At 43.7% G+C, this 25,713-nt stretch overlaps 1 protein-coding gene across 1 annotated transcript in view; it reads left to right on the plus strand.

Annotated features, from left to right (window-relative positions):
• The window catches only part of COL7A1 (collagen type VII alpha 1 chain), a 360,938-nt gene that overhangs the window by 79,203 nt on the left and 256,022 nt on the right, over nucleotides 1–25,713 (plus strand). The window contains exons 3-10 of the mRNA XM_082266262.1: nucleotides 1,119–1,299; nucleotides 6,295–6,454; nucleotides 10,752–10,845; nucleotides 16,956–17,117; nucleotides 17,585–17,742; nucleotides 19,866–19,995; nucleotides 20,433–20,555; nucleotides 24,551–24,700. Coding sequence (XP_082122388.1) covers nucleotides 1,119–1,299; nucleotides 6,295–6,454; nucleotides 10,752–10,845; nucleotides 16,956–17,117; nucleotides 17,585–17,742; nucleotides 19,866–19,995; nucleotides 20,433–20,555; nucleotides 24,551–24,700 — 1,158 coding nt within the window. The remainder of the gene's footprint in view (nucleotides 1–1,118; nucleotides 1,300–6,294; nucleotides 6,455–10,751; nucleotides 10,846–16,955; nucleotides 17,118–17,584; nucleotides 17,743–19,865; nucleotides 19,996–20,432; nucleotides 20,556–24,550; nucleotides 24,701–25,713) is intronic.

Consider the following 25,713-nt stretch of genomic DNA (forward strand, 5'->3'; position numbering starts at 1 on the left):
CATCCCTTTAAACCAGGACACTCATTAATTACACAGGTTCTGTGGCTGATTAGGATGGTAATAAAACTCACATATGGCGCTTTTCCACTGCATGGTACCGAACGGTTCGGCACGCTTTTGTGCTTTTCCACTGCTGGTACCGCATGGTATGGTGTCGGAACAGTTCGGTACGGTACGGCGGCGCTTTTCCACTGCATGGAACTGAACGGTATGGTACGGTACGGCTCTGAAAAAACAGTACCTACTCGATTGTGGTTCCAACAGGTACCATAACTGGTACCATATCCCACAATCCTTTGCATGCAGTCACTTCTAGCCACTGATTGGTCAGAGAATCCCACCCACCCCGTTGTTATCCCACCCACTTAACTTTAGTACTACTTTAGTGGAAAAGCAAACCATACCGTACCGAACCGTTCCAACACCGTACCATGCGGTACCAGCAGTGGAAAAGCAACCCGGGCCAAGCAGGGCCAAGCAGGGCCGAGCAGAGCCGAGCCGGTACTTGCAGTGGAAAAGTGCCATTAGTGCCTTATGTGCATTATATTAGCCACAGAACCTGTGTAATTAATATGTGTCGTGGTTTAAAGGGATGAGGTGGCAACCCTATGGCCAACATATGGGATCCTTAAAATTTAAGAAAGCTCTATTCAAATGTCAGATGTGTGAATATGTTTTTAACTTGTATCTTTTAAATGGTGTTAATTTGTAAATAACATTTCAAGACTTTTATATTGTATTGATTAATACATCCTAGGACGTACATTTAAAGTCCCCTATACTTCTATGGTTTCAAACCCACACACATGTGCATACCTGCAATGGGTAATTCTGTAATCTGCAGCCCAACTTAATATTCTGCCATCCTGGATCTTTTTATCATGGTCCACATATATACAGTAGAACTCTTTAGACTCCCCCCCCCCATAGAGTCTTCTACATTGAAAGAAAGCCTCATAGATGTCTAGAGTTTCTACTGCGCACACCGGGACCACAGGAGGGAAAGTCAGCCTGGCGGATCGTAAAATTTGTGTTGGGTATAATAAAGTTCAATGAGATAATTTTTTTTTCACTTCACAGATGAAATGACTTTGCCAATTTCTTCTCTTTTTTTGCAGCAAGATGCGAGAATATATACGACTCTGATGTAGTGTTTGTCATCGATGGGTCTTCTAGTATTGGAAGGGCGAATTTCCGAATGATCAAGACGTTTATGGAAGGTTTGGTGATTCCTTTTGTAAATGTGGTCGGCCAGGACAAAGTACGCTTTGGTGTGGTGCAATACAGTGATGACCCTAGGTGAGTATTCTAATTTAAAATTATCAGAAGCCTTTGAGTCATTAAAGTGGTTGTTACCACAGAAATTATATTTACTGCCAGCCCCTCCATTAAATTAGGCATAACAAGCAGGTTAAATGTTTTTCTAAAACTAAGCTTGTAAATACCTTTTTTTCCAGAGATCTTCAAACCGGTCACGTGACTCCCGGTGTTCTCCCGAAAACTCCAACTTGCCGAGATCTCCAACGACGTTACTTCCGGTGAGTGTACACCAGGAGTAATTGGAGATTTCAACCACTTGGTGTTTTCACAGAACTTCGGCAGCCTTTACACTCCAATACACGCTATAATTAGTGCAGATTGTTAGTCCGCCCGCGAGTACCAAAAACATGGCCGCCTCCAAGGCGGCAACAACTAGCGGGCAGACTAACAATTTACACTCATTTTAGTATCTAACGGAGTGTATAGGCTGCAGGTGTTCTGTGAAAACACCAAGTGGTCGAAATCTTCAATTATTCCTGGTGTACACTCATCGGAAATAACGTCGTCGGAGAATTCGCCAAGTTGGATTTTTCAGCAGAACACCAGATGGCCTCTGTAATGGAACAGGGCACCCCTGACCGGGTACCTCCGTTGACAGATGCTCCTAGTGCTTCCCGAGGGCTCTAAGCACTCCACCAGACACCGTAAGCACTTCAGACTCCACGAACCGCCGCAGCTTGGTTAGGGTCTTGGCATCTCCTACCCACCCTGGACCTACAACAAGGCTCCAGGTTCCTGTGGGTGAACCTCTCTTTCCCCAGAGAGTGCAGCACGAACAAGCTCTTACACAAGCTCTTACAAGAGCTTAGTGATTCTCTAAGGGAGTATGGAAGACCATAGCAATCCCTTGCAGCAGATTCCCCCAATAAGAGACAGGACTCTAGATGAGGGTGAACTAACTCTAGAACAACTTTATTGAACAGAGTTTTATACTCTTATACAGTGTACACAAACATATACAATGTGGGACAATCCCCCCTCCCCCTTAGCATCCAATCCACATATCTTTATACATCCCATAATATGTTTCTCTTAAGGCAGACACAATTGCTAGTGTTAGACCAACCTCTTTGTTACTCTTAAGGCAGACAGACAGAACAATGGGAGGTCATTAGCACTTAACAATGAGACAGGGCAATCCACATTCCCTCCCAATACACAAACAAAAGGAAAACCTTTCTGACATTGAAAGATATGTAATATACACAGTATTTAGGAGTTACAGATTTCATGGCAAATGGGAATAAATCTTAATATTTCTATATGGAGATATTGCTGACAAATATGAAGCAATCCAAACCATTACTTATCTGTCTTTAAATTCCAGTGACGGTGAATACTGTCACAGCCTCCTACTCCAATCCAGAGCTACTGCGGGAGGAGCCAACATCTCCCTCTGAAGTCAGCCAGGGAGGTCACATGGCTGTTCAGCCCCTCCTACAGTAGCCCCCCATCGCAGCAGGAGACCGTCCGGGAGTCACATGACCAGCCTGAAGATCAAAGGAAAACAGTATTTATAAGCTTTGTTTTAGAAAAACATTCACCCTGTGTGTTATACCAATATTATAATAGAGGGGATGGCAGTGACAATTGCTAATCTTCTATTTCTACTAATAGCGGCAGGAGGGGGGGGCGAGGACAGAGACACAGACACGGATTTGACAGGCAGGAGGGGAAGGGGCGGAGACAGAGACACAGACACTGAGCTGACAGGCAGGGGGGTGGAGACAGAGACACAGACACCGAGCTGACAGGCAGGGGGGGGGCAGAGACACAGACACAGAGATGACAGGCAGGAGGGGAGGGGTGAGGAGGACAGAGGCATGCAGGCTGACCATGGTGACCAGGGCTCATTAGCCATGATTATCATGGTCAGCTCACAGAGGGGGACACAGGAAGTACCAGGATCAGTCAGTTTTTTCTAAAAGTGACAGCTAGTACAGGGTACTTCTCCCTGTACTGCTGCCACAGGGAGAGGAGGGAATGGCAAGCGATTGCAGCACTGGGAACATGTTATATGTTCCACTCTAAAAATGGGTGGAACATATAACATGTTACCAAAGGTGAACTTATCCTTTAAGCTGACAACACACAAACAATTCTGATTTCTCGTGTCTTTATTGAACACACCTATTAAACATTCACAGTGTTGGAGGAAAAAGTAAGCAAACCCTCTGAGTTAATAGCTGGTCGAACCCCCTTTGGCAGCAATGACTTCAAGCAAGCGCTTTTTAAAATGACTTCAGACACATTTGTAGGATATCTGGTGTGAAAGACTCTCTTGAGGTCATTACACAGCAGCTCTATGGGGTTAAGGTCTGGGCTCTGACTGGGCCATTCCAAAGGGTGTATTTTCTTTTTCTGAAGCCAGTCTGTGGCGGATATACTTCAATGCTTAGGGTCATTGTCCTGCTGCATCACCCAACTTCTACTAAGCTTCAGCTGGCAGACAGCCACCCTGACTCTATCCTGTAGGATATTTTGGGAATTAATTTCCCCCTCAATGAAGGTGTGTGGTCTAGGCCCTGAGGCAGCGAAGTAAACCCAAATTCATGATGTTCTCTCCACCATACTTCACCGTTGGGATGATGTTTAGATATTGGTGATCTCTACTCTTTTTGCACAATACGTTGTGCTGAGTATTCTTCCCGAACAAAAAATGTTTGTTTCATCAGTCCACAAAACATTTTCGCAGTAGCATTGCGGGTTGCCAGTGTGTTTTTTGGCAAACCTCAGGCGCACAGCAATGTTTTTCTTGGAGAACAGAGACTTCATCTGTGGTGTTTTGCCATGGACACCCTACCTGTTCAAAGACTTAGGTATGGTAGAACAGGGATGCCTGCCAGTTCCAGTGATGTCTTCGAGCCCTTAGCTGTTACTTGTGGGCACTTTTTAACCTCATTGAGGATTCTACTTTGTGCCTTAGGAGTCATCTTGACTGGGAACCTATTCCTAGGAACAGTACTTAACTGTCTATATTTATAGAGAATATGTCAAACTGTCCACTGATGGATGCCTAAACACTTTGAGATTGCTTTGTATCCCTTTCGTGCCTTATGCATATCAACTACTCTTGATTGTATGTCTTCAGAAAGCTCATTTTTGTGAGGCATGGTTCACATCAGCTGATACTTCTCATGAACAGCATTCTAAAAATGTTTGACCTCTCTACCACACCTCCAAACTCATTTCATTAATTGGACTCCAGGTGTGCAAACTACTGACTCTAATTAGCTTTCATTGAAGTAAATAGACTATGCAGGTTCACTTACGTTTTCCTCCAACACTGTGAATGTTTAATGTGTCTGTTCAATAGAGACACAAGAAGTTAGAATTGCTTGTGTTTTATCAGCTTATGCACAATGTGCTTGTCTATTATTGTGACTCACATGAGAATCAGATCACATTTTATGGCAGATTAGTGCAGAAAAACAATTAATTCCAAAGGGTTCACATTTTAAGTCTGTAAAAGCTGTATTAAAAAGAAGAAAGTCAGAAGGCAAGTTCAAGTCCCTAGTATCTCCTATAGGTTCCCTGCAGCTAAACTTTTCCCATTACTGACTCCCAATGCTTTGTTCTGCACTGTGTTGGGGTGTGGACATCTTGGTATAGGCAGGGTTTTGCTTCCTCATCACAAAGCTGCTTCCTTATCATTAATGATTTGATGACTGATTGAGGAATCATTAAGAAGAAGGGGTGCAAAAATCACAGATCTAAAAAATGAATGGAGCAGCAGCAGAGAGATCCTTGCACTGCAGAACCTCAGGTTCATCTTCCTCTCCAGCAAGGAGAGCAGTGAGTAGTAATGACATTGCTAAACCTTAATCCAAATTTGGAGAGAATAGCAGTCAGAGGCGGCCATACCTTAGATCAGTGGTCTCCAAACTGTGGCCTGGGGGAAAGATGCAGCCCTTTGCTTGTCTTTATCTGGCCCCTGGGGGACTATTCCGCCCACTGAAATGAGACACTATTCTATTCACTGACATCAACGATGGGGCACTATTTCTCCCAATGACACCAACCATGGGGCACTATTTCTCCCACTGATACCAACAATGGGGCACTATTCTTCCCAATAATACTAGCAATGGGGCAACTTTCCCCCCAATGACACCAATGATGGGGCACAATTCTTTCCATTTTTACCAACAATGGGCCACTATTCCTCCCATCGATACCAGCGATGGGGCACTATTCTTTGCAATGATACCAACAATGGGGCACTATTCTTCTCAATTATACCAATGTTGGGGCACTATTCTTCACAAGGATACCAATGATGGGACACTAATCCTCCTGATGATACCAATGATGGGGCACGATTCCTCCCAATGATTCAAATGATAGGGCTTTATTCCTCCCAATAATACCAACGATGGGGTAATTTTCTTCCCCCTAATACCAAATTTGTTGATATTTACTCCCACTGATGCCAGGAAACCTAGTCCTCCCAATGATTCCAATAATAGGGCTTTATTCCTCCCAATAATACTAACGATGTGGCAATTTTCTTCCCCCTAATACCAAATTTGCTGATATTTAGTCCAAATGATGCCAGGAAACCTAGCCCTTTGTTTAGAGAGTTTATAGACCCCTGCCTTGGATGATCCCATGTTGCAGATGTATGGGTTCAATGCGCATTTTTTTTAATACTACTATTCCTTTAAAATGACAAATGCAGCCATTTAGAAATTGGATGAAAGGTTTAGCACTGGGAAACACTTTTCAAAATATAAAAAGTGCATTTTATATACAGCTCTATAGATCAGACCTAATTGAGAGACAAATGAGGAGGAAAGAGGGACAGAGGGACTTTGTTCCAAATCAGGGACAGTACCTCAAAATCAGAAACAGTTAGGATATATGGATATGGATTACCTTGTAAATCGAGTGGCCGACTCAGAAGTACAGATATAACAGGTCATCTTTACCATAACCTTTTCATGATAAATTGGAATTCTTTTCTTTCTCTAGAACAGAGTTTGAATTTTCCCGATACCGAAATGGAACTGAGGTGATCCAGGCCATCAGAAACCTGGGCTACAAGGGCGGAAACACGCGAACTGGGGCAGGCTTGAGATACGCTGCAGACAACTTCTTTGGTCTAGGCACTATTCGGGCCAATGTTCCTAAGGTACCAACATTAAGACATACCACAATGGAAAGACCCACAAAATCTCATGGAAACTGAAACAGAAAGAGATCTGTTGGCCATAGCAACTGCAAATCTTTTCATTTTTCGGGGGGGGGGGGGGGGATTTTTGGGATGAATAACTGCTTAACTTTTACACGCAATATAATGGGGTTGATTTACTAAAGGCAAATAGTCTGTGCACTGCAATTGCGCCCATAGGTGCACTTCAAGTGCAGTTGCTCTTGATCTGAGGGGGACATGCATGGAAAATTAAAAAAAAAAAAAACATTTTTGCCTGCATATGATTGGATGATAGAAATCAGCGGAGCTTACCCTCGTCTAAGAGCTTCTCCTCAGAGCCTAGAGCAACTCCACTTGTAGTGCACAGTATATTTGTCTTTAGTAAATCAACCTCAGTGTCACTCCTACTGACTGCGTGTATAAGGAAGGGGGGGGGGGTTGTGAATGACAAAACTAAAACAGTAGAAGGGTTAGAAGCTTTTTCATGTTTTTATTGCTGTCTGTGTCCCCATGAGGCAAATTTTCCCTCATTTCCTGTTCCTTACTGACTGCTTTAAGGAAGCAAGCAAGAATAAAATGCACGAATGAAGTCTAGAATCCTTTCCACTGATGCATTTCTGTAAGATTAGGCACACTTTAGGGAAAAACACATCAGAACTGGAAAGGGTATCCAGGAGGGGCTTTTTTGTGCATGTTGCCTGGAACAATAAAACTTTGTTTAACCGCTTGCTGACTGCTCACAGTATATTTACTGCGGCAGTCAGACCCTCACAGGCAGAGCGACGTAGGTCTACGTCGCTAGCCTGTGAGGCTCTGGGGAGCGAGCGCGCGCCGCCAGAGGCGCGCTCCCGCGCAGTCACGGACCCCCCCCCCGCGCGTGTGACCGGCGGACCCCTTGTCCGCCGGTCACTCGGCGATCCTCGGGGGAGAGGGAGAAAGTCAGGCGGCTTATGTAAACAAGCCACCTGTCATTCTCCCCGGTGTAGAAACACTGATCACACGGTTCTACAATGTAGGACCGTCGATCACTGTTCCTACAGCTCAAGCCACAGCCAATCACAGTAAGAATCACGCCCCTAGGGACACACACAGCCCCTCCCTCTCAAATAAAGTTAACCCCTTCACTACCAGTGTATTTTTACAGTAACAGTGCATATGTATAGCACTGATTACTGTAGAAATGTCACTGGTAACCCCAAAAGTGTCAAAATTGTCAGTCAAGGGTCCGATCTGTCCGCCGCAATGTCGCAGTACCGCAAAGAAAATCGCAGATCGCCGCCATTACGCGTTAAAAAAAAAACAACAACAAAAATTACAAAAATCTTTCCCTTTGTTAGTAAACGCGATAACTTTTTGCGCAAACCAATAAAAATACGCTTTTTGCGATTTTTTTTTACCAAACATATGTAGCATAAAACAAATTGGCCGAAAATGTTAAAAAATTTTGATTTTTACATTTTTTTTGGGGGGAATTTCATATAAAAAATGTGAAAAAATATTGTTATTTTTGCAAAATTGACGCTCTTTTTTTGTTTATAGCGCATGATCAAAAAATCGCACAGGTGATCAAATACCACCAAAAGAAAGCTCTGTTTGTGGGAAAAAAAGGACGTCAAATTAGTTTAGGTACAGCGTCGCACGACCGCGCAATTGTCCGTTAAAGTCACGCAGTGCCGAATCGCAAAATACCCCCTGGTCTTTTAGCAGCCAAATCCTCCGGGGCTTAAGTGGTTAAACACTGTGGTTATTGGCATGCAGCCGGTTCTTTGCTTAGGAAATATGTGAACGTTGACAGTCTCCATCTGATGGCTGCACCAAGTTGAAAGCACCAACATATTCTATGGGCCTTTGACCTGTGGCACTTTCTAATAGGAATAAAACTTGACAAAAATTTTAAAGGCTAGATTCACTTTTTACAGACATGGGGGCCCCAGTAGCTACAAATGCACTGTACCATTTGAAAAAATATTGTCTAATGCAAATGCCAAAGCTATAGGCTTTTTCTGTCAGTCATGATGTCTGGCCAAAATACTCACAATTTTACATTCCTACATCCTGGCTTATTTCCAGCATATGACAGTTCTTGGGCACTCCAGCGTCACAGGAGCAAGCGTGTTTTCTGAATAAAAAGCTGTGCATGCGCAGTGTGTGCTCTCTGTTGCAGCAAAGACTCTCCAGTCACATATTCCCTCCAGAATTCTCACACTGTTGTCATTTCTTTTCATCCTATACCCTGAGCTGTAACAAAAAAGCCTTCTACTTTGAGAAAAACTAAAGAAATTATCACTTTAGTTGTCCTCAAGGTAGAAGGCTCAGTGGCCTTATTGCTATACCCCATGTCTGGGACATAGGATTGTAAACATTGGGAGTATTTTGGCAGATAGGCTAAATGAGGGACACAAAGGGCCTTCAAGTATGGTATTTGCATTAAACAATATTTTTACAAAATGGCAAAGTGTATTGTAAATTACTGAAGGCAATCTGTCTGCATGGGCCAGTTAATGTAAAAGGTGAACTTACCCTTTGGCCTTTTTTCAGTCTGAAGTGTTGTCATATCTACTTGCCTCTACATTATAGAGTTTCTCCTTCATTTGCTGTCTAGGTGAACCTCATAGGACAAGAAATGAAGGAAATATTCTCCAACAGGGACAGTAGACTTGATGAAGGCCTAAATATTCCCCACCAGGGCAGCCATCAGGGGGGACAGCCCATACACATGTAAGGGGCCCAGGCGTTCCGAGGGGCCCGGCCTCCCAGGCTCCAACCAAGGAGACCGAGTAGTTGCAGCTGCAGTAACTAGCAATTGCTAAAGCATAGTGGCTGCAGAGTAAGCCGATGCAGCTGAAGGGATGTCTCTGCGTTGTCTCTTTGCTGAAAATATGAGGCTGTCTCTTTGTTGGATTGGGATATCTCTTTGCTAAATATATGGGGATGTCTCTTTGATGGATTGGATTCATTTTAACCACTTTAGCCCCAGCCACTGTGGCTCGTTCCCGTCCAGCGACGTAGACCTACGTCGCTGGACTCCTCCCCCTGTAGGCGGCCGGAGGCGCGCTCCCGCTGTTTTCAGTCACAGCGGGAGTCGGGCCAGGGGAGGAGCAGCGGCGATCGCCGCCGCTCTTCCCCGATCGTCGGAGAATCGAGTGAGGAGATCCGCCCGCCTGTGTAAACAGAGCGGGCGGATCTCCTAAGTGACAGGGACTGACAGATCGGAGTGTTCAGCATAGCTGAACATCCGATCTGTCCTTCTGTCACTCAGTCACCTCCCCCCCCACACGTCAGTAAGCACCAGGCATACATTAACCCCTCCCTCTCCAATAAAATTAACCCCTTCACTGCCAGTGTCATTTTTACAGTAACAGTGCATATATATAGCACTGATTACTGCAGTAATGTCACTGGTACCCCCAAAAGTGTCAAAAATGTCAGTCAAGGGTCCGATCTGTCCACCGCAATGTCGCAGTCCCGCAAAAAAAATCGCAGATCGCCGCCATTACGCGTTAAAAAAAAAAACACCAAAAATGACAGAAATCTTTCCCGTAGTTAGTAAACGCAATAACTTTTGCGCAAACCAATCAAAATACGCTTATCGTGATTTTTTTTACCAAACATAGGTAGCAGAAAACAAATTGGCCAAAAATTTTAAAAAAATTTGATTTTTACATTTTTTTGGGGGGGAATTTCATATAAAAAAATGTTAAAAATATTGTTATTTTTTCAAAATAAACGCTCTTTTTTTGTTTATAGCGCAAAAAGTAAAAAGCGCACAGGTGATCAAATACCACCAAAAGAAAGCTCTGTTTGTGGGAAAAAAAGGATGTAAATTTTGTTTGGGTACGGCGTCGCACGACCAATTGTTAAAGTCGCACAGCGCCGAATCGCAAAAAGTGGCCTGGACGTAAGACATCAAAATCCTCCGGTGGTAAAGTGGTTAATTTATTAAGTTGTAAGAGTGTTAAAATAGAAGCGGGTGCACTGAAGGACTCGGTGGGATGGCCAGTGGGCGACCCTGCGGAATGTTGGTGGTCAGGCCCAGTGGGGCCCAGGCCTAAAGCTGTGTAAGGGGCCCCAAAATATCTAAAGGCTGTCCTGTTCCCCACCCTACAAAGCAACAAGATGTTTAGGGTGAAGTTCCACTTTATATGATGGTCTTGAGCTCCATGTCACTTGATCTTCTCCCCACAATAGCGTCTCTTCTCTGGTGTTATTTTTTTGAGCGTTGAAGAATATTCTTGCCTGTAAAATAATCTCAGAACTTATATTTTTTGCTTTCTAGATTGCAATTTTGATCACCGATGGAAAGTCCCAGGATGACGTAGATCAGCCTTCCCAGAGACTAAAGAACCAAGATATCAAAATATTTGCTGTTGGTGAGTCCTTTATCTGGTCTTTCTACAGAGCTCAGAAGTCTTACAAGCGGACCTGAACAAAATAACGGGGTGGGCAACTACATGGCAGATGAGGTTTAATGTTGAAAAATGTAAAGTAATGCACCTGGGTGCCAGAAACCAGAAAGCAAGCTACTCACTAGGGGGAGAACCTCTGGGTGAGTCTAGGATGGAAAAGGACCTGGGGGTACTGGTGGACAACAGGCTTGGCAGTGGCATGCAATGCCAAGCCGCTGCAAGCAAAGCCAACAGAATACTGGGATGTATAAAAAAGGGGATTCACTCCAGAAATAAAGAGATTATTCTCCCACTCTACAAGACTCTGGTCCGGCCACATCTGGAGTATGCTGTCCAGTTCTGGGCATCGAAGGAAGGAAGGATGTGCTGGAACTGGAGAGAGTCCAGAGAAGGGCAACAAAAATAATTAGGGGAATGGAGGACATCAGCTATGAGGAAAGACTACAAGCACTGAACTTATTCTCTCTGGAGAAGAGACGATTGAGGGGGGATATGATATCAATGTACAAATACTGTACTGGCGACCCTAGCATATGGAAAAACCTATTCAGAGAAAGGAAATACAATAAGACACGCGGCCACTCACTAAGACTAGAGGAAAGGCGGTTTAACCTTAAAATACGCAGGGGGTTCTTCACTGTAAGAGCAGTAAGGATGTGGAATTCTCTTCCACAAGCAGTGGTATCAGCAGGGAGCATTGATAGTTTCAAAAAACTATTAGATGGGCACCTTAAAGACCACAACATACAGGGGTATACAATGTACGGTTAGCAGCAAACACACACACATCATAGGTTGAACTGGATGGACTGGTGTCTTTTTTCAACCTCACTAACTATGTAACTATGTAAGCTGGCAATAGACTGAACAATTTTTTTTTTTCCTGCAACCACAGTGTTGAGGAGGGAATCCCTCCCGTGGACCCACTGTGTTCTCCCAGCTTGTCCTCGCCGGGAGAACACAGTGATTACTGCTAGACGAATCACATGTAAAATGCGACAGGCTGTTTGTACCCAAGTTGATCGCTTGATCATCATGGGTACATTCAGCCTGCCCATACATGGTTTGAATCTCATCTGGTCCCTGCTGAACCAGCCAAGGTTTGAACTCCCTATGGTAGACTTTAGGGTGAAAACTATCTTGCTGTCCTGAGCTCACAAACAATCTCTCTGCTCTTGAGGGTTCATTATAGTATAAAACAAAAAACATATATCTGTAGTTAAAGGCTAACTCAACCTTTTTCAACATGTTACATATTAGACCTGCGTCATTCATTCAGAGAGATCTAAATAAACTACAAGTCCCATCTGCCACTACAACAGAGTAACTTGTAGTTCTCAATGGAACATAGGTGCCATAATTATCACATGACACACAAGTGTCCATTGACACTTTCCCCAGCTTTCCAACTGAAAGTCCATACATCAATAAGAAATAGAGCTGAAAGAAAAGTTTGCAGGAGCCTGAAACCACTGATTGTGGGTGCAATGCTTTGCAGGTGCCAAAGAAAAAAAATATTACACGCACACTTTTTTCCCCAACAAAAATATGTGCATTGATTTTTTTTTATTTCTAAAAAGTGGACTTAGCCTTTAAGTGGAATATAAACAACTATAGGAGAGTGAAAAGCGCTGGCTGTTTCTACATTGGGGATAATTCACTTCCTTTTTTATTCTCTTTGTTTCCCATCACTTAGATCGGAATTGAGGGGAAATCTTCATTAATGGGCACACCACCAGCAATACAATCTGGATGGTGGTTGTAACCCTTCCTTCTTTTCCCCTTAAGCCCCATACACACGTACTGATCGTCGGCCGAACGATCGGCCGTCTTTTGTCCCCGGGCTGTCGTGTCTGTTGAAAAGTGCAAAAGACTGCACACGAATTTTGTCGGCCACCAGCAGCCGACTGCAGAAGTGATGTCATGTGATGGTTAACTTTCCTTGTGTTTTTTCTTCTCTGAGCATGCCCAGTCTTGCAAATCTGCTGATTGTCAGCCGAATTCTGTACTGGCTGGTGAACAATCGGCCGTTCTGGTGTTGGCCAGCAAAAATTTTAATGCCTGCACGACAGATTCCATTCGGCCGAAAAGTCGCTGTCGGTTGTCGGAAGCATCATACTAACAAGCCGACAATCGGCCGATCGTTCGGCGGCCGAATATTTACGGCCGACAATCGCTACGTGTGTACGGGGCTTTACTTCCTGATCTGTCTGACATCCCCTATATAGATGGAAGTAATTACATCTGAACAGAGACACAGACAGATCAAAAAAATGGCTAAGAATTGAATTATTTCCTAAAAAAAAAAGTTGAGCTTAAATTTGTGGTCCTTACTTAGTAATAGAAAATTCAATAGTGGTTTTGATGGATTTATGTCCCCAGGGTGTATGGGGTACCTTGGAACTTCCCATCTGTGGTGGCAAAGATATAGTTAACAGTTGAGTATGTTGCGTTTTCTGCCTTCAAAAAAATTTCATTGGTTAGGTTAGTTGATATTTTTGTCAGTTTTTTCTTGTGTGTTTCTTTTTTTTTTTTTTTGTATTTATTTTTCCGTTATTTTAATACACTGTAAAAAAAAAAAAAAAAAAAAAAAAAAAAAGCTCTGATTCTGTGTGGGCCATTATTGGTGGCATTTTTTTCTGGACTGGTGCAATATATTGGAGCTAAATTGTTTTTACAGTCTGGCTCTGCCTGGTAAAGTTACTGCACAATACATTATTGGGAACCCAGAAGATAGTTAGAATTTATGGCATTTTTGTGGAGTGGTGCAATATATTGGAGATGAATTGTTTTTACTGTCCGACTCTTCCTGGTAAAGGTTCTGCCAATACTTCATGGGGAACCGATTAAAGGATAATTTATCCGATTAAAGGATAAAGGAGAACCAATTTGTTTTTTTTTGGAACATGTAAGAATAAGGTGATAGATTTGACCCCTCAACAATTTATGGTTGAAGAAGGTCAATCACATTTATACGGGGCACAATGGCTTTGGTGAGGCTGCTCCTACAAACAAAACAGGGTTCCCCTTAACTATGGTAGCCAAGTTTGTAATCCAGGTCTAATGAGAATGCCAATGATTTTCTATGTTCATCTTCCAAATAATTAATTTGGTGTTATTTTGATTCCTCCTAACTACATACAATATATAAGCCCAGAAGAAGGGGAACGTTTATAAACCCATGAAATGTGTCGGCTGTTTTATATTTCCTTGTTAACCACTTAAGCCCCGGAAGATTTTCCCCCCTTCCTGACCAGGGGGTTTTTTGCGATTTTTTTACTGCGTGACTTTAACGGACAATTAAGCCGTCGCGCAACGCTGTACCTAAACGAATTTCACGTCCTTTTTTTCCCACAAACAGAGCTTTCTTTTGGTGGTATTTGATCACCTGTGCGATTTTTTGATCATGCGCTATAAACAAAAAAAGAGCGTAAATTTTGCAAAAATAACAATATTTTTCACATTTTTTTATATGAAATTCCCCCCAAAAAAATGTAAAAATCAAAATTTTTTAACATTTTCGGCCAATTTGTTTTATGCTACATATGGTTGGTAAAAAAAATCGCAAAAAGACTATTTTGATTGGTTTGCGCAAAAGTTATCGCGTTTACTAACAAAGGGAAAGATTTTTGTCATTTTTGGTGTTTTTTTTTTTAACGAGTAATGGTGGCGATCTGCGATTTTTTTTGCGGGACTGCGACATTGCGGCGGACAGATCGGACCCTTGACTGACATTTTTGACACTTTTGGGGTTACCAGTGACATTACTGCAGTAATCAGTGCTATACATATGCACTGTTACTGTAAAAATGACACTGGCAGGGAAGGGGTTAACTGTATTGGAGAGGGAGGGGTTAAGTGTGTCCTAGGGGCGTGTTTCTAACTGTGATGGGACAGGTCTACTATTGTAAAAACAGAGATCAACGGTTCTACATAGTAGAACCGTCTGATCTCCATTTTTACACAGGGGAGAATGACAGGCGGCTTGTTTACATAAGCCGCCCGCCTTTCTCCCGCTCTACCGACGATCGTAGTGTGACCGGCGGACATCGGGTCCGCCGGTCACATGCGCGGACTCTTCAGTGAACGAGCCGGGGCGGGCGCGTGCCTCAGCGGGCGCGCGCTCGCCCGCTATTGGCTCACAAACCGGTCACAGGCTAGTGACGTATATATACGTCACTTTGCCTGGCCGGGGCTGACCGCCTCAGTATATCTACTTGCGGCGGTCGGCAAGCGGTTAAAAACCAACATAGAATAAAACATTTTTGGACTTCTACCTTAGATTTCTATACTTGGAATTTTTTAGCTGTCTGGGTCCCATTCAAGAGATTTCCCTTCATGGTTTGTCCTATAGATGCAACAGGAAGTGAGAGAAAATATCTCCAAAGAAAGTATCTCCAAAGTGACTTGGACTTAGTCACTGTGGCAAACAGAGGGTGAATCTCTCCAGTGAGGACACAGACAGCAATAAAAGCCTAACAGAGGTTCTAAGGCATTAGAAATAGGAGACTTTAAACATATTTTATATTCTAAACCCAAAATATATCCAAAGCTAATACATTTTTGTTTAGTGTGGGATTGAATAGTGAAGTCATGATCAGGGGTCAGGCTCAGGGACCAGTAGCTATAGCAGTAGAGAGGCTCCCAGCAGGATGAGGAGATAAGCAGGTCCCCCTGGAGGTTGACGCAGGCTCACCTGCAATGCGGGATCTAAGCACTAACCAATATTCACCAGAGCTCCTGATGGTGTAGATGAGTTTTGCTGTATGTTAGTACCAGGTCGCAGTCCTCAGGATCACCCCACCAGGTGGTGAGCCAGCCAGGGTCCAGTAGCAGATATAGCAGGTAGGGATCAAGAACCATAGTCAGTAAACAAGCCTAAGATCTGTAACAAGTGGTTGCAGGTTGGGATCAAGCAGAACAGTAGTCAAGGAACAAGCCAAAGATCGAGATTGGAAGTGTAGATAGGGACAGTTGCAGATACGCAAAGGTGACCACTGATACCTAAATTGATGGAAAATCAGAAACATGCACGGGGAGAAATCTTCCAATCTGGACATTGTTCTGCTGACAGCTTTCTAAGAGGGGATGTACTCTTGCTTTGGACATGTTTTCTCTCATTTCTTGCTGGCGGATACTGCTGGTGCGGTTACTGCTGGTGGTTACTGCTGACAGTTACTGCTGGTGGGTAATGCTGGCGGTTACTGCTGTCGGTTACTGCTGGTGGGTAATGCTGGCGGTTACTGCTGGTGGATACTGCTGGTGGGTAGTGCTGGCGGTTACTGCTGTCGGTTACTGCTGGTGGATACTGCTGGTGGGTACTGCTGGTGGTTAGTGCTGGTGGGTAATGCTGGTGGTTACTGCTGGCGGTTACTGCTGGTGGGTACTGCTGGCGGGTACTTCTGGTGGGTACTGCTGGCGGGTACTTCTGGTGGGTACTGCTGGCGGGTACTTCTGGTGGGTACTGCTGGCTGGTAATGCTGGTGGTTACTGCTGGTGGGTAATGCTAGTGGGTACTGCTGGCACTGCTGGCAGGTAATGCTGGTCATGCAGGTACTGCTGGAGGAAGAAATAATAAATCAATAAAAGTACTTTCAAACCAGACCCTGGAGTCTCTGGATCTCCATAGGGAGCTGTGGGAATCCCTGGTGATAATCGTGGGACTCACTATGACATCAGGTGACTCAGATGAAAAAAAGGTGCTCCCTGATAGAAACCTGGAACTTCCGATGGTAGTGGCTCACACAGTTCTGTGTGCGGCCGCTACACTGAACCGGGGCCAATGCGTAGTTGGAAGCCGAGTCCTATGTGCGGACCAGAAGTGGCATGTGGATAACGTCACCGGAAGTAGCCAGAAATGATGCCGCGGGGATGCACAGAGGCCAGGCGGGGCGGATGAAGTATCGCAAGTGCTTCTAAAGAGCTTCTGGTTGCCACAACTACATGTTTCGCTATGTATAGCTTTATCAAGTCTCTATGCTATCAAAATGTAAAAAAAAAAAAAAGCAATGTTTCAGTTTTTTTATATACTTTATCTTCTAGTAAAAGTTATGTTTTGTTCTTCTATTCCCCAGGAATTAAGAACGCTGACAGTCGAGAGCTGACGAGGGTGGCTTCTACTCCAACTGATGACTTTTTCTTTTATGTCAATGACTTTAAGATCCTCACCTCTCTGCTGCCTCTGGTGTCACGGAAAGTCTGTGTGACCACTGGTGGAACCTACCTGCCTGCAGATGGTAAGTCTCTTCCCTGTTTGAGCCTGCTGCCAACTGTCAATGGTTTACAAGGAACTACTGTTCACAGCATACCCTCCAGTGACCTGCTGGCTGGGTGTGTTGGGATTTGTAGCTCCTCAATAACTGCAGGATTACATTGCCCAATTCTGGCTTTGTTCCTTTGCAGATTAAATCGGTTTTCCACCTAAAAAACAGATCCCTGCTTAATGTATTATCAGGACAGAAAGCGATAGTAGATTTACGAATTTTCAGTTGGCACTGGAACAGATAGGGGAGGGGAATTCCCCCAAGAGGGACACTTGTTCCGATGAGAACTGTTTAAGGCAATTCCCCTCACTTTGCAAAAAAATTTCTCTCAAGTAAAATCCCTTTAAATATGTTTTTAAAAATAACAAAACAGTTCAATGCGACACGAGCCAGATTACAGACCCATCAATCTGAGTCTATCCCTTTGTGTTCATTCTTAGCCACTTACACAGGACCTTCCAACCTGGTTTTCTCTGACCAGACAACGGACTCCCTGAGGATACAATGGACAGCGGCCACTGGGCCTGTCACCGGCTACAAAATTGTCTATGGTCCTCTGACTGGTCAAGGGCAGCAGATCCCACTGGAGTTGAGAGAGGTATGTGTGTTATCTGCCTGGGCAAACTATTATGGGCTCTGAGTAATAATCATATCGCAGGTCCCCTTCCATTTATGCTTGTGCTTTATTACACAATTAAGCAATCACGTTAAAGATTTCCAGACAGGAAATTAGGCAGGTGCTATCTGACTTGCTGAAGCTTCTAATGCACATTTAAAGCACATTGCAGTCATAAAGATTATCGTACTGTAGTGCTATGGCATTCCATTTGAATATGTCTGCTGTGGCACTTGATCCTGCCAGTGAAGTCAACCCAATTGAGCTTTCTGTAACGGAGTGGCAACACTGCTGCCCTGCTCTTAAGTTCAGAGCAGAGTTGTCACTCCCTTGTAGGCTGTGCCTACTTGCACCACAGTAAGAGGGGGGCATGGCTATAAGAATTGGCACTACTGATTCACCAGCCTATAACATGTCAGTCAGAACCTGGCCACACCCAGTCCCGCCCACTGCTTTCTAGATTGGCAGCACTGCCTCTGTTGCTGAAACCCTCCCACTGTGAGCTGCAGTGTCTGGGAGGGGGGAGCGTGTGAGACACACAAAAGAAAGAGGATTTTGCGCAGTCATGGGAGCTAAAGGAGGAAAGTACGTTTTTTGTTTAATATATGAGGATGGTGGATCACCTAGTAATTGGATTTGATACTAGTTTAGAATTCAATTTAATTGTACACTAAACTACCTTCAACCACCTTTACTGTTAACTCCAATTTTGTAGAAATAATGGGAATTTGCCCTTTTCTGATTGCTTGACTATATACTTTTTATGGGTAGAAAAGATTCCATCTTTAGTTTCCAAATTGGCCAGTGATCTCTGATTTTCAAGGCCACTTCCAGGTTTTCTCTTGGGGGGGCGGGGGGAGATATCTCGGATTTCCACAACAGACCAACTGTGTCCCTACATACTGGTTTTCTCACCTAAACTATTTACCTCTTATTGTACACCATTGAAGCAAAAGTGGGCAAAACAGAAAAAAATCAACCTAGCTCCCCCAAGCCTCTTTGGAAATCAAATAACCATCCATTCTTTGTGGTATCTAAAATTTGAAGCATTGAGAGCAATTTATATAGTTGGTTGCATAGATCTGTTTAGTCCTTTTGCAAATGAATGCCGGTTGAAGGTGTCTGAATTTGTAAGAAAATGTCTTGTTGGCTAGAATCTGAAACAGACCCAACTCTGATGACCCTATTATATCACACCACTGGCCATCTATATTAATAAAATGCAAGTGTCCCTGCGTCCAGATTCCCTGTGTCCGTGGAATTGCGCTACTGCGCATGCGCCCCACAGACAGCCGTTGGGAGTCTAGAGACTTAGCCCCGCCCAACTTTCATCAGTTAGGGCAGGACTTTTTTTTTTTTTTTTTTTAAGCCCGTGGTGTGTGAAACACACTCAAAAGACTTACACCCGGTGCATAAAAAAGTTAACACACTGAAGTGAGGTGGGACATAGTCTCTGCTCTCTGCACATGTGTAGGGGGGTTCCGGCTGCAATATTAAGGGGGAGTCTGACTGCACTATAGGGGCACTATGACCGGGTTTGTATAGGGGAACTGTGAAATGGACACATAAAGGGGCATTGATGTAAGTAGGCACTCTCATGGGGACACTGATGTAAGGAGGCACTTCGATGAGGTCACTGAGGTAAGGAGGAACTTCGATGGGGACACTGATGTAAGGGGGCACTCCTATGGGGACACTGATGTAAGGGGGCACTTCGATGGGGACACTGATGTAAGGGAGCACTTTCCAGTGGGGACACTGATGTAAGGGAGCACTCTCCAGTGGGGACACCGATGTAAGGGAGCACTCTCCAGTGGGGACACTGATGTAAGGTGGCACTCCGATGGGGACACTAATGTAAGGGAGCACTCCGATGGGGACACTGATGTAAGGAGGCATTCTGATGGGGACACTGATGTAAGGAGGGACTCCGATGGGGACACTGATGTAAGGGAGCACTCCGATGGGGGACACTGATGTCTGTTTTTACAAGTGTTTGACCACATATGTTCTAGCGCCCGTTAATTTAACGGGCTTAATGTCTAGTATTATATATAATTTGATATCATATAAGACAGTTAAGTGATTGTGATTTCTGTCCACAGACCAGCGTGACAGCAGCACAGACAAATACCATCCTGCAAGGCCTCAGAGCTGCTACAGAATATTCAGTTACCGTCACTGCACTATACGCTGAAAGTATTGGCCAGTCTGTCTCAGGCAGAGGGAGAACATGTAAGACTGTTTAACTTTGGAAAAAAGAGATTTGCATGTAAAATCCTTAAATGAGGATAAAGAGAATGTGTCAGAACTGCCTGTTTGAGAAGCAGATATAATCCTGTAAATGCCTTGCCCAGTCTCCGAATCTCAGGTTGCCTGTTGGCATTAGAGTAGACAGGTCAATTGTGGTGGTGCTGAATTTAGTACATTTAATAATTTAGGGCAGTCAGCAACCTTGGCCAAACTTAGCCAACACCCTAGGGGGCCACTCGCCTAATCTGCCGATGTATGTCCAGCTCTTGAGACTACTACCTGGGAAACCGATAGGCTGCATGTTAGATTACGGCACTATAAAGTCTACTCCAGAGGTTTGAAATTACATTTGCCACCAATGTTTATTAAGTCTTTATATGGGGTGTTTCAATTTTGCACCTACATTTCTTGTTTTGCAGCAAGTGCAGCTGGGATATCAAACTTCCGCGTGGCAGATGCCGGCCCATCCTTCCTCAGGATAGCGTGGTCCATTTCTGGAGCAGAGGCACCAACTGGATACCGGCTGACCTATTCTACTAGAGGTGAGTATGTGGTCACTTGTGTTACTCTTTGGGTGTGTGTGTTTGCTTTTTTGGCAGCTGGCAACAGGAAGTGTTGTCACTGGCAGGATATCTAGGTGAGAAACTTTGCAACAAATTCCCCAAAAAATATTTTCTGGAGAAAACTGTATACAGTGAGGCATGATGCTAAACATAGATTTTTGGGTTTACATACACTTTATCTCTTGACCTCCTTCCTTGCACTTAACATAACATGTAAAGTGGTTGTAAACCCTCACATAATACCATATCTTCGAGTGATACACAGAGATGAAACTAATCCTCCTACTTAAGTTGTAACTGTTTATCTGCAGCCTCTGTTGTCTACATTCATTCAGAGTTCAGAATTTACACAGCTTTTCTGAGCTTCCAGAGGTACATTCTGCACAGCTCAGAGAGGAGAGCTGAGTGTAATCTGAGTATGGAGTGGAGGAAAAGGACACACCCCCATCTACACAATCCCATAGGGAAACATGCACAGTTGAGGCTGCCAATCACAGGCTGTGTGTTGGAGGTCCCCTCCCCATGTTGGAGGTCCCATCCCCCTCAAATCCCTTAGAGTCAGCACAACCTGGGGGACAGAAATCACACTCAGTGCTTGGGATTGAAGCAAGTACACACTAGAAAAGGATTTGCTTTTACACGCTAGAAAATGATATGCTTTGCTTGTTTTAACATGTCAGAGGTTTACAACAACTTTACTATTTACTATTAATACTTTACGCTCATCCTTTAAAAAATAACCACTCACATGAGTTGGTAACACTTAACACCCCCCTTTCTCAATCTGAAATCTAATCCCTGAACCTGAACCCCAACATTAACTCAAATACTGAAGCCTGGCGTTAACACTACAATATTTAACTCCTAAAGCAGCCTTTCTCAACTACAGTAAAACCTTGGATTGCGAGCATAATTCGTTCTGGAAACATGCTTGTAATCCAAAGCACTCTTATATTAAAGCAAATTTCCCCATAAGAAATAATGGAAACTCAGATGATTCTTTCCACAACCATTTATTCACAAGTCCTTCAGTTTATAGTCCATATAAAAAGATTATAGCATTGCGATAGGTTATATAACCATAAAATGTCCATCCACAAATATCTGCTTCCACAAGGGGATTGGAAGCAAAATCCAGCAGGAGCTACAGAGTATAAAAGGGAAGAGAGGCGCCTCTAAGTGTAGCAATATGGTTCCATTTAATGAAGGTACAACATTTAGCAACTCACATAGATGTGCCTGTTTTATTCATCAACCAAGTATGCAGGCATCCGGGGTAAAGCGGTCCACATAGACTAACTTCTGCACCTCCGGCTGCCAGTCTGTAATCCTGACCGGGAAGACCACCCTGGAGTAAAGCGATCTGAAAGTGAGGGGCAGCATGGAAGGGATGACGTAGATGGCGGTGGGGAGGATGGTCTATGTGGACAGCTTTAGCCTGGATGCCTGCATCCTTAGATGTGCCTGTTCCAATCATCAACCATGTGAGTTGCTAAATGTTGTACCTTCATTAAATTTAACCATATTACTACACTTAGAGGCGCCTCTCTTCTCTTTTATACTCAGCTGTGACTTGAGGCTACTTGTATATCAAGACATCGCTTGTATATCAAGTCAAAATTTATTTGAAAATTTTGCTTGTCTTGCAAAGCGCTCTTAAACCAAGTTACTCTCAAACCAAGGTTTTACTGTACTTTAACATGGAGGAACCCTTGAAATAACCTTCTGATCTCAATGAACACATGCTGATAGTTACTATACTGTATCTACAGCTCACAGTAGATTAGTGTGATGGTCAGTGGGAAGAATGCTCCTTACATTTGTGCTCATTTGAAAGACCCCCCACCTTTCATCCTTAAAACTAACTAAAAAGATCATTGCTGTCAGTAGTTACTTATCTGAGAGGCAGACATTTCTTACTGCTCAAAGATCCACTAGCAACCTCTAGAGCAGGGTTTCTCAACCAGGGTTTCCGTGGAACCCTAGGGTTCCTCCTGGGGTTGCTAGGGGTTCTTTGAGCAATGGGCAATTTCTGCCTCTCAGATAAGTTCTCAATGACACCATTGTTCCTTTTAGGGATAATTCTTCCCAATGATGACAAGAGTAAGGAGCATTCTTCCCACTGACACTGATGTGTCATGAGTTGGTAGTGAGTTGTAGATTTGTAGAGTTGTAGATGAGTGGTGGATTTTTTATTTTTAGCAGGGGTTTCCAGAGACCAGAAATTTATTTCAAGGGTTCCTCTGTGTTGAAAAGGTTGAGAAAGGCTGCTCTAAAGAAAAGTTTCTTAACCAGGGTACCATAAAACACTATGATGCCCCCAGAGGTTGCCAGAGGTGAGCAAGTGAGCAATTTCTGATTCACAGCTAAGTTCCCACTGGCACTGTTGAACTTTTTAGCTATCTCTAAGAGCCGGTCCACACTAGCGCGACTTGTCAGGTGACTTGTCAGCCTGACAAGTCGAGCTCCCTCGCGGTCCATTGACCGCTACAAGACCCGTTCTAATAGGAGCGACACAAGTCGCTCCGACTTAAAAAAAGGGTCCTGTACTACTTCGGGAGGACCTCGGAGCGACTTGCATAGACTTCCATTATGTGAAGTCCCTGCAAGTCACTCCGAAGTCGTGGTGCATGGTAATGCACAAGTCGCCCCCGAAGTAGTAAGGAGTCGTGTCGCCTCAGTGTGAAACCAGCTCTAAGTCTTTCAAGGGATCCTCTGTGTTTAAAAGGTTGAGAAAGAAAAAAAAAAAAAGGTTGAGAAAGGCTGCTCTAGAGGAACCATACGGGTTTCACAGAACCCTGGTTGACAAAAGCTGCTCTAAAGTAATCCCAAAAAGCCTGAAGTAGAATACTTGCCTTGCTCTTCCTCAGGAAGAGCCATTATGAAAGAGCGTTAAAAGTTTTAAGTGGTCTAGACCAGGGGTCTCCAGTCTTTCTAAACATGGGCCAGTTTACTGTCATTCAGACTTTAGGGGGGGATCGGATTGTGGCTGTTGGTAGTAGAAAATGCCCCAGCATCATTGGGGGTAACAATGCCCCATAATTGATATAAGTGGGAAAAATAGTGCCCCATTGTTAGCATTAGTGGGAGGAATAATGCTCTATCGTTGCTGTCAGTGGGAGGAATAATGCTCTATCGTTGCTGTCAGTGGGAGGAATAATGCTCTATCGTTGCTGTCAGTGGGAGGAATAATGCTCTATCGTTGCTGTCAGTGGGAGGAAATATGCTCCATTATTGGTGTCGGTGTGAGGAATAGTGCACCAGGGGTGGTATAAAGGCAAGCAAAGGACTGTATCTGACCCGCGCACCACAGTTTGGAGACCACTGGTCTAGACCAACTCCATCCAATAAGAACATTAGACATATCACATAACTGTAGGAAGTGTTACCAGCACTTTATAATATTCCAGATAAGACCAGATAAAAAGATCTTATATGAAATTAAATTTGTATATACCTCCCTACATATGTACTTTCAAACTGAACATCTACATTGCGTCTCTATTCCTGCCAATTCCTCCCATGGCTATTTGATAAGATGTGTCGGAACGCATCTGAACCATATAGTGCAATTTGCTCAGCAAGACAGTGATATATCATGTTCAGAAAACCTATCTAGTGTTATGATAATGTTCTGCAGGTATCTAGGTGTTTGAATTCTAAAAATAAAAGAGATTAGTGCACCTGGAAGGATGCCAGCATCAGCCTGGGACACACCTGTACATGTCTACATCTGATCCTTACATGTCTGCAGTCATAACGTATCCTCCTCCATACCACACCCTGCCGTGGCAATGTATCTCCAACAAATAAAGAATACTCAGCCCTGAGGCTAGCAAAAATACAAGCTTGTGACTCACCAGCAAACACTGCTAGCACAGATCATTTTCATTGCTCGCTGTGATGCTCAGCTGTATGATGATTGATGGGTGATGCATGACGTCCCGCTCTAACTGTGTGTGTTTGGTGTGCAGGGGATGGCAGGACAGCAGAGAAGACTTTGAGTGGAAGCGCACTATCAGATACTCTTAGTGACCTGAGACCTGACACCGAATATATCCTGGTGCTTTATCCGCAATTCCAGAGGCAAACTGGCACATCTGCCACAATAAGTGGACGCACACGTAAGTATCTTACACAGGTTGGTTGAAAAAAAAAAAAAAAGACTCATGTCCATAAGGTTCAACCTCTTAGGAAGCCAGCATTTTAGTGACAAGGTCTGGTGGCCCCCAAGGAGAAGATGCCAAAATGTGCTTTCCTCAGCTGAGATGGATAAACATTGAATGTCCATGCATTTCTTGGCTTTGTCAACACAGAAATGACAGCTCTAAAATTACTTTGTGGAAAAATATACAGAGTATATACCACGCGCCAAGGATAAGCCCCCGTTCACATGTAGGTGACGCTACTTCGCACCGCGACCTCGGAGGTCGCGGTGCAAGCAGCGCGCCGCGACCTCGGAGCGGCCGCCACGGACTTCATAACATTGAAGTCTATGGCGGTCGCCTCCTCGTCACCCCAAAGAAGCTCCGGACCCTTTTTCTAGGTCGGAGCGACTTGTGTCGCTCCTATTAGAACGGGTCCGCAGCTTCCCTATGGGAGGCGACCTGTGAGGCGACCAGGTCGCCTCACAGGTCGCCCCAGTGTGAACCGAGCCTAAGATTCCAGATAGATGTATAAATAAATAAATAGAGAAATCTAATAAGTAAATATAAATAAAAATGGAGAATTTCTAATAAATAGAGATAAGAGCAGCTGCTGTACAATAAAAGATGTAGTATAAAAGAATGGTCTTTTTCTAAAAAAAAGGGCCAAATACAGCGCTTGCTAACCACAAATTCAATGGATGTTATATATGTTCCTAAAATTGATTAAACCAAATGCATAAAAACTATTATAAAATCCACAAAAAAAGGCAATAAAAAATATAAAGGAGATATTGTGCTCACATTATCCCTTAGTGCATAAGTGACTGTGATATAAAATATAATTAGTAAAGATTACCAGCTCCAATATACGTGATTATATACAATTCGATAGAAAAACAGTCTAAAATTAAATAGTGACTTTGTGCTCAAAAAATGTCCTTAGTGTAAGTGATTCTTCACAATAGAAAAGTGCAAATGCTGTGGCTTGA

The sequence above is a fragment of the Pelophylax lessonae genome, assembly GCF_965119305.1.
Source record: "Pelophylax lessonae genome assembly, chromosome: 8".
In the NCBI taxonomy this organism is placed as follows: Eukaryota; Metazoa; Chordata; class Amphibia; order Anura; family Ranidae; genus Pelophylax; species Pelophylax lessonae.